The sequence below is a fragment of the Melanostigma gelatinosum genome, assembly GCF_949748355.1.
Source record: "Melanostigma gelatinosum genome assembly, chromosome: 19".
Taxonomy (NCBI): domain Eukaryota; kingdom Metazoa; phylum Chordata; class Actinopteri; order Perciformes; family Zoarcidae; genus Melanostigma; species Melanostigma gelatinosum.
The window spans coordinates 20,613,300-20,627,003 of record NC_136652.1 but is presented as its reverse complement, the minus strand read 5'-3'; the positions used below and the strand labels follow the sequence as shown (position 1 = coordinate 20,627,003).

The following is a 13,704-nucleotide window of genomic DNA, read 5'->3' as shown; positions in this document are numbered from 1 at the left end:
CGCTGCTACGTCAATACTACACACACACACACACACACACACACCGAGACAAACACCTTCTCCTCTTCCTCCTTCTCTTCTCCCCTCAACCCTGTCTCATATAGAAGCACAAGAGAGAATGCACACACACACACACGCACACACACACACTGCTCAGTGATCAATTAAGGGTGTGTTTCGATCTCTCCCTGCAGCAGTGGTGCTTGTTTGGTTTCTACATTGTTTTCTGTTCCAGCTCATACATCTCTGTCTATGACACGCAGACAAACACACAACCCACATTTGTACGCTGCTACACGATAGGTCTTTTTCAACGTTTTTCTGGAACCTGTTTAAGAAGCTCTGCAGGAACTTTATCTGCATTTTGATACAGGGAATGCAGTTGTTTCTGAAGGAAAAATAAGTTGCTTAAATAAGTTTCATAACAGTCTTGTGTCACGCTTGCAGAAACTCACAATGCCACGTTGCGAAATATATACAACGAAACATATACAACGTAACAATGTGACAACGTGACAACGTGACGACACAATGTGACGTCACAACGTGACGTACCAACGTGACGTCACAATGTGATCTCACAACGTGACGTCACAACGTGACGTACCAACGTAACAATGTGACAACGTAACAATGTGACAATGTGACGCGATAATGTAACAATGTGGCAATGTAACAATGTAACAACGTGACAACGTAACATGACAACGCAACAACATAACAATGTGACAACGTAACAATGTGACAATGTGACGTTATAATGTAACAATGTGGCAATGTAACAATGTAACAACGTGACAACGTAACATGACAACGCAACAACATAACAATGTGACAACGTAACAATGTGACAATGTGACGTTATAATGTAACAATGTGGCAATGTAACAATGTAACAACGTGACAACGTAACATGACAACGCAACAACATAACAATGTGACAACGTAACATAATGCAACAACGTAACAATGTGACAATGTAACAACGTGACAACGTAACATGACAACGCAACAACATAACAATGTGACAATATAATGTAACAATGTGGCAATGTAACAATGTAACAACGTGACAACGTAACATGACAACACAACAACATAACAATGTGACAACATAACAACGCAACAACGTAACAATGTGACAATGTAACAACGTGACAACGTAACATGACAACGCAACGACGTCACAACGTGACAACGTAACATGACAACGCAACGACGTAACAATGTGACAACGTAACATGACAACGCAACAACATAACAATGTGACAACGTAACATAACAACGCAACAACGTAACAATGTGACAATGTAACAATGTGACAACGTAACATGACAACACAACGACGTAACAACGTGACAACGTAACATGACAACGCAACGACGTAACAATGTGACAACGCAACAACATAACAATGTGACAACGTAACAATGTGACAATGTGACGTTATAATGTAACAATTTTCATGATTTATTTATAATTTGAGTGAGTTTTCAAGCAAAAACAACAAAATATTTAGAGTCAGCCCCATTTCTATGATAATCTTTCCACCTCAGCACGTCTCCTATTCAGCCTCCACTCAAACATCGCAGGCACAGAACAGGAAATTACAACGATTGACAAGACGGCTCTTTGTTATTGTCTCGTCGAAGGCAAAAGATGACAAACAATGCCGCTGCTTTTTAATCTGGTCTGATTCACCTCATCTTCACAGTTCATCAGATGGTGTGTAAATGAAACACACAAATGTGCCGAAGGAACTTTAGCTCCTGATGAGTTCAGTTCCTGACAGTCAAACTGAACAGGTGCAAACACAAATAAGCAGCCTCAAAAAGCAGACAAACACAAACGCACACATACACACACACACACACACACACACACACACACACACACACACACATTTCATATCTCATAGCACAGGCACAGAACTCTCCACTGAACCTGAAATGCAGCAGCAGTGCAATGAATCATGGGAGCACAGGGACACGAGTGGAATTGGTCTGTAAGTGTGTGTGTGTGTGTGTGTGTGTGTGTGTGTGTGTGTGTGTGTGTGTGTGTGTGTGTGTGTGTGTGTGTGTGTGTGTGTGCGTGTATTTTCTATCTCTGTAGCTATAATATGAGGTCAGGGGTTGAAAGCAGAAAACACTAAAACTAATATTTCACAATATTTTCCAAAACCTAACAAAGTAGTGATGCCTTCCTGTGAAGACGGAAGTTTATTTTGAAAGGACTTTTGATGCATGTAACAAGCAGAAATATACACCTGTTGCTGGACATTTGCAGGTCTGTGGATTAACTTGAGGGATGTCCTCGACCAAAGAAATTCTTAGTCGACTAACATTCATACGATTCTGTCGACGAATCGATTAGTTGATTTAATCCACAAAGAATCACACAAAAGCACCACTTTAAATCCTGAGTGTAGCAGAGATGTGCTCAGGTTTCTTGGAAATAAATCATTCAGATTTTAAAATAAGCAAATAAAGCGACTGAAGAAATCTGGATTGAGACATTGTGCTTTGAGCACAAAACAATCTACATTGATAACATGTTTTATATTCAGTAACTGAGTGGCATACACACATTTATTTTCATTTGAACCTTCAGATGAAAATCGTCCCTGAAATACAAAAAACAAACGACAAAGCCGGAGCCTTCCTCCGGCTCTTCGTGCCGTTTAGCAAGGCACTGTATGTGCACCAGCTCAGTGGCTGCTCTGTAGCTGACCCCTGACCCCTGAGAGACAAGAATGGATCACATTGCATATTCATGGTGGAGCAAAGTGCCGGGGATGAAAGCCTCCACCATGAAGCACACAGAGGGAGGGAGACAGGGAGACAGGGGGGGAGAGAGAGAGAGAGAGAGAGAGAGAGAGAGAGAGAGAGAGAGAGAGAGAGAGAGAGAGAGAGAGAGAGAGAGAGAGAGAATGCTCATAGGTGTTTACGAGTATCTTTCTCCACAGCTCTGCGAGGTTTTCTGTCGTTGTTCAACTGAGCTCTGAACTGTAGAGGAAAACCACCAAGGCCGTTCTTCTGTGTGTGTGTGTGTGTGTGTGTGTGTGTGTGTGTGTGTGTGTGTGTGTGTGTGTGTGTGTGAGATTATGCATATGTATGAGGCGACAGATGGGCTGTAATTTAAACGTTACCTTGTACAGATGCTCATTTTACCCTTCACATACATGAGACGCCTCAGAATGGAAACTGATGCCAGAGATACACACATGAAGTTCTGCCATAGCCGCTGTTTTTAGTGGCCGTTAACGGTGCGACGAGTCCCGAGGTCACCGAGTCTGCAAGGTATCAGAGTTTCTACTCGTGTTCTAAATCGACTGGCGAGAAAGAGTTTCTTTGGTCGAGGACAGCCCTAATCAGTCGTCTACAACACATTCTACTTCTGCAGCTATTGTACGATACATCATTATTTTGTGCTACATAATATTTGGGTGAACATATATACGGGCAACAATCTTCAATCCGACCAATGTTTGAGCCCACAGTTTGTCTCATGATCCCCCCAGAAGCTCAATCTGACCCCTCTGGCAGGTTTATGAGCGAGATCCTTCACTCCAGCGTGAGCGGATGCTGAATGATGACCACAACATCAAACAGCCTGTGCACTGCGCAGGACTTCTGGAAGCATTCACAATCCATGACAGGAGATCAAGGATGGTTGATGGTGGAATGGCCGCATGGTGTCGTGGAATAACTCAAATAACGACACATCTAGTGCCTGTTGGTTAAGATTAGGAAAAGAACCGCGATCACGGCTGGATGATAACAGATGATCCTTCAGTGTGCGCGACATTTGCCTCTGAAACAAACTGCAAAGTCAAAGATGTAAACGCAAAACACAACGTGCAGCTTTGACTCTGTGCTGCTGTTTCATCTTTTTCTCTTCTGTGTTGTGTTGCCGTGATGCAACTACTCAATCACAGCGGAAACCGAAACAAATCAGTGGAGTTATTCATGCTTCCACCGGCGCGTTTGGAGCTCTGCAACACGGTCCGCTCGGCGAAGGAGACCGGGCACGAGTCCAGTGGTGGAATCTACAACTAAATACACAAAAAGCTTTTGAAAACTGTCACGCACACCTGTGAAAACCAGGATGTTTCTTTGCTCCTCCACCAAATAAAATCACATCAACAATGCAGGTGCTCTCTCTCTCTCTCTCTCTCTCTCTCTCTCTCTCTCTCTCTCATCCATCCCGGTGGACTGCAGACTGGGAAACTGTTTATCCAATCACTGCTGCTCAAAATTCCTCACCTTCTCCCACAAAACCTACCTTCACTGGTGAATATAAATGCCTGTAGGACTGACTGCATGTGTGTGTGTGTGTGTGTGTGTGTGTGTTGTGTTGTGTGGTGGTGTGTGGGGGGGATGCTTAGCAAACACTGCAGAGCCAGCAGTCTGGAAGCAGAGCAATAATTCACCCTTTGGAAAAGCCATGAATAAAAACAAACTTAAGAGAAGCGACAAAATACAAAATGTGCTCATTCTTCTCTTCTTTTTCTCTTCTTTCTGTCTCCTCCGCTCTCTCTCTCTCTCTCTCTCTCTCTCTCTCTCTCTCTCTCTCCAATGGGACTTTACTGGCATTGGAAACATACGTTTACATCGCCAAGTGTGAAATAGAAACAACACAAGCATACAGTACACATCATAAGCAAAGATCTACGAGAGAGCAGAGCTGTGTAGCACTGCAGCATTGTATTAAACCAACGCACAAAGGTTTGTTGACTATCCCACCAGAGGTTAGCCCAAAGCTAGACAAAGCTAGACAAAGCTAGCAGCTAACGGGGCGAATACAGCTGACAAAGCTAGCAGCTAACGGGGCGAATACAGCTAACAAAGCTAGCAGCTAACGGGGCGAATACAGCTGACAAAGCTAGCAGCTAACGGGGCGAATACGGCTGACAAAGCTAGCAGCTAACGGGGCGAATACGGCTGACAAAGCTAGCAGCTAACGGGGCGAATACGGCTGACAAAGCTAGCAGCTAACGGGGCGAATACGGCTGACAAAGCTAGCAGCTAACGGAGCATACATTATATACCTATGAATGTGATTTAAACACATCTGTAGTTGCGATTTATTGACACTGCTAATTATCAACTTCTTTCAGTCTGTGTGTGTGTGTGTGTGTGTGTGTGTGTGTGTGTGTGTGTGTGTGTGTGTGTGTGTGTGTGTGGATCATTTTGCAGTCAAAGATGCTTGATTATGCCGCATCCTTAACTTAAAAAACAAACAAATCCCATTTATGCTGATTCTTGCCGTTTCTTTTCTGAATCCTGTGAATCATTTATGAAGGACGGAGAGATGAGGAAAGAAGGAGCAAAACACTTTCTGGTGCTTTTGTGAGAAACGTGCTTCTAAACGCTGGAACTGCACGGTGATTGCAAATTGCCCGTCTGTGTACGACGTCAGCGCGACGGAGGAGCAAAACAAGAAGCCGCTAAAGCTCTTCACTTATCCGTCGTCTCCTCGGTGAGACAGCATCACCTGCTGTCTCGTGACCTTTGACCCCCAGGAGCAAGGAGGCTTCAGGGTTTCTTAAACCAGAGGAGAGAACGGTGGAAAGACAAAGAGGCAGGAGGAATATTCTCCAGACGCTGAATGACAGTGAGTCAATGGAACGCTACAGATTAGATGGAGGAGGGAGAACGTTTGTGGTCATTAGAGATGAGCTCACACCCGACGCAATAACGTTGTAACGCCAGGAATGAAAGTGATCACAACACTGAGATGTCTGGCTAAATGCAACAGAGTTGGCTGCTTTATAGACCGGCCAGCAATCTCTAAAAGCTCCGTTACCATCAAATAGATTCAGTCCTAAACTCACCAGCATGGTAGTTAAATCTCCTGTGATTTCAAACATGTTGTGGGTTTCTTTCACTCCAACTCATCCTCGTTAAACTGTTCTTATGATATCTTACTAAAAGTTACTAAAGTAACTATTTTCATACAAAAGGTCCAGCAACATGCGTCAATTTCAGCTCGTTACACGAGGACAGTATTTTCAAAATAAACTTCCGTCTTCACGTGAAGCAACTCAGGTTGAGGCAACAAGACTCCTCAATGAGGTTCTCTGTTCATTTAGGACACGAAGGACGTGTAGTTTATATACATACATATTTACCAACATGATGAGAGAGAAATGGGATTATACGGATACAGTCACCGGTGGTAATTAACAGAGGACGTAGATCTGTCTCATCTCTGCAGACTACGGCCACAGTTGATATGTTCTGGAGAAGGTAAAGACAATAAAAAATGGGAGATTAAAATGAATGATTTCTTAATGTGTTCAGTTTAACATTGTATTCATAACATTACCTCTTCTGTGACAGTTCTCATTCATTCATAATTTCTCTTTTTATGTGGTTTTAAAAGGCTGGACTGGTTCCATTTCAGCTCTCCTGTCCAACACAAATCACAAAAACATAAACCCATAACACTTAACATCTTGTAAAATTCAGCTGTTTAATCATTGAATCTGGCGAGTGATTCTTTTATATTTTACGTTTCTCCGGCTGCCAAAAGGAGCCAAACTGGAAGGTGACTTCTGAGATTTATCAGCCACCGTAGCTGTTGAACCGCAGACGGGTTCATTTCCCCAACATGTTTCACAAATGAGGCCCTCGGAGCCAGAGGCCGGTCTAGTTAGCCGACCTGTGGCCCCGCTGTGCAGAGAGACTCGTATAAAGCAGTATTAGTATTATTCCCTCCCCGGGAGCCGGTTATAGCCGCGCTGAAAAACTCATTTCCCTCTCCTCGTGTCCATGTGAATACCTCCCGATAGGGAGAGGGACGGAGAAAGGAACAATGACTGCATTGCATGTGACGGGGAAATGAATAACTCCGACCGCGTGCACGTGTGTGTGTGTGTGTAAACGTGTGGCGTCGGGGCATTGTGTGTGTGTGCGATTGGCCGTTGTGATTGGACGTTGTGATTGCACGGATTGGTGCATCGATCTTGTTTCCTCGAGGAAAGGAAAGAGAAACTGAGAGAGCAATGGAAAGAGAGATTCTGCTGCAAAGAAAGTTGCAATGAGTTGGTAGAAAACACTGAAACGTGCTGATAATCGTAGAGGGAAGGAAATATGGAAGCGAGAGATTGGACAGAGTGAGACATCAACGTCTTCAGGACGTTACAAAGAAATATGAACACTTAACTGGTTCGGTCAAAATAAAGCCGTACTTCACAGAGTCTGATCTGCTGCTCTCCTCAAACCAGACTCCATTGAAAAACTTCATTCAAACTCCACAGCAACGAAGTAAAACTCATCAGAACCGTCTCGGTCACTCCGGTCTTTCCACTTCCAACACTCACCACCTCTGGCTGGGTCGAAATAAAGCGCCTTACGTCAGAGAGGTAGCCGTGACAACACGCCGGCTGTCTCCTGCCGTCGCCGGTGTACGGCCTCACACGTTTCTCAATGAGGTCTCGAGAATCTAACACGAGTGAAGATTCAGGAACTCGATTGGTCATTTCGCCTAACTGTTTTTTCACAGTGCTATAAGTAGATTACAAAGTATGTTTATAATTCAGTATGGACATGGTGTCATAGGAAGTGCTACACAGACAACAAACCACCAGTCTGGGTGCGATCGCAGTCCAACAGTGTTAATGAAGCACCAGCGCTAACAATCTGCTGACACACACGGATCCTTCTTATCGCTGAAAAGGCAGAATTTTGAATTGTGTCGTTTCGGTCTGGTTCCTCACACACCACCCGTTCACCACAGGTCCACATCCATCCGTTACAATGGGGGGGGGGGGGGGGGGGGCACAGAGAGGCAGAGTGTCCTTCAGTATTCAACGAACCAACAGATTGTTTCCTCTCATGTTTGGACTTCTGAAGGCAGAAACAGCATAAAAGATCCCCTGCCAACCTGCCTGAGGACGCAGCACCACACTGCTTCAAAGGCTCTCTCAGTGAGTGAGTGTGTGTGTGTGTGTGTGTGTGTGTGTGTGTGTGTGTGTGTGTATGTGTGTGTGTTCTCCCCTCTGTGCAAGACACCATTTTTCTTGTGTGCACATGCAGATGAGGGTGTGATCCTGCATATAAGCGCTTTTGTGTGTGCGTGTGTGTGTGTGTGTGCGTGTGTGTGTGTGTGAACAGGAGTGGCGTTCCTTACAGGAAGTAGTCGTGCTGGTAGGTAAACAGGAGCGCATGCAGGCTAATCCTGTGAGAAATGGGAAGTCTGCATTAGCATTTGAATAGCGCACAGTGCCACAAGTACTGCTGACAAAACGAACACATCCTCAGTCCTAGCTGAGGACTCAAATACGCTGCATTCAGAGCTGAAAGGGATTCATACATATATATATATATATATATATATATATATATATATCTCTCTGCAGAAAACAAAACAAACACCTGCTGTTTGTTTTTGACAGAGTTATCCACTGGAGGTTTCACATTAACCTGCATATTCTCACCTGCAAGCTGTGTGACTCAACCACGGGGCTACATTCACATGCACACTAATAATGTGATTACACTGTAATTAGGCCAATAACGAGGGTAAGAGCCCATGTACACAACATCTGATTACATGCAAGTGTGCATAATCGCAGGAACATATGCTGGTGTCTGGATGAAAACCGTGCTTTTGCCCGATTGCATTGTGCTACCGTGTCATTCGGATTAAGAGTTTCTACAAACCAAAAGGATAAAACGTTCTCCAGGAACCTGATTCTGCATCTTGGCTGCCTGAACCTTTTGGGTCGTAGTTCCTGCGCTCCAAGAAGTCTGTGGTTAAACAAACAGACTTCATGGAGGTGTGGAGTTTACATTGCTGAAAGGTCAAACACAAAAACAAACAAACAAACAAACAAACAGCACCTTGTGTGCAGCATTCATTCACACAATAGATTACCAGCAGTATAAATATCACGGAGACTTCCCAACTGGGAATAAATGATTGTATATCTTTACTTTTCGTACTGCAGCTGCGCTTATAAAGTTATGTGCATTTCAAGCTCAAACACACACACACACACACACACACACACCTACACACACAGTAAAGAGCTGAACTGAACGTGCAACACACAGTAGTAACATTATGCTGCACCTGCAAAGGTAGAAACCACAGACTGTGTAAGAAGGGAACGTAGTCGTTGTGAAGACTTGAGTTCGGTGATTTGGTTGTTACACTGAGACGGTTATGTACGTCATTTTAAAGTATTGAGCACGCTGCCGTTGTTCAGTTAGGCTCAACACACACACACACACACACACACACACACCTGCCGTGTTTTATGAAGAGGAACTTTCTGTTTTGGTTTCTCTAATGAGCACTGTATCATGTCCCCGATCCCGTTTTAACTCGTGTTTGAATAATGTGCCGCTGCACCAGAAGGGGCCCTTAACTTCGGGTTCTTTTTAACGACAGGAACAGACTGTGAGCGTGACGACGGTGATACGAGGCGGTCTGTACCTGCTGACAGATCCGACAGTTTTACGCTGGGTGTGAAAAACTGAAGAATTAAATTCGGCAAATCCGCATCTGGCGCAGGTATTAGCCGAGGTGTGTTACAGCGTGTGTGTCCTGACTTGCAGATGATACACACACACACACACTCTCTCTCTCTCTCAATATCTCACAGCGCAAGTCCACACAAGATCTTCTTCTCCTGCTGATGGGCTAAGTGGATGCAGCTGTTCCTACCGCTTCTACTGAAGTACTTTAATTACATTTTCAAATTTCATATTTGAGGCATTTATGTGGTCAACGTACAATGAGAGCAACAGCAGATGAAGCTTCACGCTTGAAAAGCACCTCCTCCTCAGAGGAAACTGGCTTCTTCTTTAAGAATCGTTCACGTCTTAAGAGCTTTGTTGACATATGATTATCATACTTTTACTAAATGGCTTCTCTATTTTTTTTAACAAATGTTGAATTATGCAGAGTTTCTCCAGAGTTGCAATCATTCTGTTATTCAACCCACTTTATTTTTGGGGGATTTTCTTCTTCTAATCATTTTAATCCTGCCCATCCCTCTCCACCTCTCCATCATTCCAGATGTGCCCTCCGTCACCGGTCCACTAAAGCAGAGGTTGATGCTCCTGAACAACACCTGACCTCCTCACAAGAGGCCACCGCTGTGCAGAAATGTGCTTTAAAGATAATTAGTTGAGATTCATTATCTGGGAACCAGGGATGTCTGTACAAACATCTGTGCTGATCCAATTAGTAGGTGAGACAATTCATAGGTGAAGTGGAGAAACTGGGAACTTGAATAGTCACACCAAAATCCATGGCGATCCATCCGGCGCTAGTTGAGATGTTTCACAGTCTCGCCCTCACTACACATCTGCATTTGAGCTCAACTTGTATATTCCTGTCTTTTTGTTCATCTGTTCATCACAACTTGTTGTGAACAAACAGCCCATAATGAAACATCATTGCAACGTTTTATGAATCAGCTCTTTTGATGACAGAATATGAAGTTACAGGGCAAACCTTCACAGAAGAATGGAATGTTCAGAAGGCTGTGACATGTGCAATACAGCGATGATTTAATGACGTCATCTGGTCCCAGAGTAATAATAAATAATGATCCAAAATGATGTGAAATTGCTTAGTTTGAAGTCAAAAACCCTGACCTTTGACCCCAAACCCAAACGGCTGAGCATCTTCTTCTATGTGTGTGAATGTCGGCTCATAGTGATGTGAATAAGAGGACCGGCCCACTGGGCTGCTGTAGAAACATGGAGCACTCCGAGAAGAGGACGCGCTCAAAGATATAAACGGCTCATTCTGAGCTGGAGAAAAAAAGATGTAGTGTACATCAGGCGATTGTACACGAATAAAAACATGGTTATGAATGATATATTCCATTTCTGATCATGAAGCCCCCTAAATCCCTCACACTGGTCCTTCTATACCTGACTGCCTCTGCAGGCCTTTGTCTGTCTGTCTGTCTTCTTCAACAAGATAAAAGAGAACCACCTGTAGCTCTAAAGCAACTGAAAGGTAACGGGTCACACGTGAACTCGTGTGTTGCCGAACACACACACACACACACACGCTTTTGCTCTCACAGCGATGTGTATTCACGCCGTTTGCTCAGACCTTCCTGAAAGCTTTCATCCAGCTCGCATTTGCATTTCACATTTTCAGCCATTTTTTCTACTGACGCTCACAATCCAAACTGACACCGGAGTGAGTAACGGCTTCAGTTCACGGACCACCTGCATCACGTGACAGCATGCCGCCGTCCAACAGAACAAATAATCCAACAAACAGTCCGTCAGGAGGCTAACAGGGACACGAGCCATCAGACTTCATGCAGCTCTTCTGCAGCGCCGCTGTCGCTACAGACTCACTTGTCACTTTGACACAGACTGCCGAGTCTCGCCGTGCGGTGCGGGAGCTGAATATGCAGCAGCCCTCACAAATGCATTGCACACACACACACACACACACACACACACAGACACAGACAGACACAAATGGTTTTTCCATTAAAAAAATCTTTGCATCGATTCGTCGAAAAATCAATTCATGCCATTATTAAAGTACACTGAGCTGGGTTGATTGTGCTTATAAATAAAAGAAATAAATGATTGTTCGTAACTGTGGTGCAAGTAAGTTTCATTATACACACACACACAGTACATATATACACTGTATATATACGTACATAAAAACACGCTCACATGCCCAAACCTCCCCTACATCACTCCATTAATTACATTTCAGATCTAATAATGTGTGTTGCAAAGTCTGACATCATGTAATCTTACTAAATGTATACAATAGTGTCTGTAATGCAAGTTATGTGATGTTAATACGACTTTATGATATTTCTGTGTCCTATATTCCTGCAGAAAAGTGTTTTCTCAAACATCTAGTTTGTGTGTGTGTGTGTGTGTGTGTGTGTGTGTGTGTGTGTGTGTGTGTTTGTAGTTCAATAAAAACAAGGTAAGAGAGGCGCGATCAATACAATTCATCCCACCAGCCACAGTTAACATGCTGCAGGTCTTTTGACTGACAGACATCCTGCAGTGCACAACTGGGCGCGGACACCAGGCCGGGTCGAAAATGAACCTAATTATCATAAAAAGGAGCCAGTAGCTGTTCATGATGAGCCCCTATAGAGGATGTGTGTTTATTATAGGAGCAGCGCGTATGGTATTATCTTAGGGAATACAGACATACAGACAGGATTATATGAATATCCTGTAATGCCATATGAGAGGACACAAGTACATTTACCCGACTTAAGTTCTGAGGGTTTGGCCCTTTTGGTGAATTTAACTCTCCTACATTACTTGCAGTTTAAGAAGTCGTCTTCAAAACATGAATACAAAGTCTCGTAAAATAGAAATCCCTTCAATTTCACGCTTTAGTGACAATTAGTTGCTCCAACAATTAAAACACATTAACTCTCTATAATTTCCTTCCATTAAGTACATTTTACTGGCAATGTGTTTGACTTTTTCTTCCCAGCATTGAATCACAAACTATCCTTGAGGTTTGGGATAAAACTACACAGATATCTCAGTCTTATATGGATGTAAAAGACAAAAACATCCACTATAAACTCATCATATTATGGGTTTATGATAGGAGATATAGCCTGCAGTGAGAAAGATGTTAACTCAAGTCCACACACACACACACACACACACACACACACACACACACACACACACACACACACACACACACACACACACACACACACACACACACACACACACACGCAGTATAGAGGTTGTGTCTCTACTTCACCTGGTTGAACGCTGTCTCTCCTGCTCCTCCTCCTCCTCCTCCTCCTCCTCCCCCTGCACCGGTACCGAGCTCCGGCAGCCCCCTCCGGCTCAGCACCAGCAGGTAAACCAGCGCCCCCAGCCACACCAGCACCGCCACGGCCACCGCCAGCCTCCGACAGAGACGCTTCATTTTCCGGTCAGGAGGAGCCGGCGGCGCCCGCTGCCCGGCTGCTGTCAGAATCCCATTTCTATAGAAGCGTGAAAAACAAACAACAAAAGAAGCAGACTGAAGCGGACTCAACACAAGTCTGCCCGGTCCCGCTGACGGTGGAACACTGACTACAGAGCGCGCGCGCTCTCTCGCTCTCGCTCTCTCTACTCACAGAGGCTCGAGCGCGTCTCTGACACGCCTGACAGCCGCGTGCGCGTGCGTGCGTGTGTCTGTTTCACACAGCGTGTTCCGCTCGTGGAGGGACTCGTGGACCCTCATGGAGGTTTGTATGGGAGAGCATGGAGCTCCACCTGCCGACACACACAACTACTCCACTAAAGTAGAACACGATAGAATAGAACCGGATGAAAGACAAGAGAATATATAGAATGGAAGAGAAGAGAATGAAAGAGAAGAAAATAATATAGAAAAGAAGAGAATAGAAGAATATAGAAGAGAATGAAAGAGAAGAGAAGAGAATAGAACAGAATGAAAGAGAAGAGAATGAAAGAGAATAGAAGAGTATGGAAAATAAGAGAATAGAGGAATATAGAAGATAATGAAAGATAAGAGAAGAGAATAGAACAGAATGAAAGAGAAGAGAATAACATAGAAAAGAAGAGAATAGAAGAATATAGAAGAGAATGAAAGAGAAGAGAATGAAAGAGAATAGAATAGTATGGAAAATAAGAGAATAATATAGAAAAGAGGAGAAGAGAAGAGAATATATAGAAGAGAATGAAAGTGAATAGAATAGTATAG

At 43.9% G+C, this 13,704-nt stretch overlaps 1 protein-coding gene across 1 annotated transcript in view; it reads right to left on the bottom strand.

The window, feature by feature from the left end:
• galnt14 (UDP-N-acetyl-alpha-D-galactosamine:polypeptide N-acetylgalactosaminyltransferase 14 (GalNAc-T14)) overlaps positions 1–13,095 on the bottom strand; it is a 116,320-nt gene extending 103,225 nt beyond the window's left edge. The window contains exon 1 of the mRNA XM_079290574.1: positions 12,751–13,095. Coding sequence (XP_079146700.1) covers positions 12,751–12,921 — 171 coding nt within the window. The 5' untranslated portion in view covers positions 12,922–13,095. The remainder of the gene's footprint in view (positions 1–12,750) is intronic.
• Between the last annotated feature and the right edge of the window lie 609 nt (positions 13,096–13,704).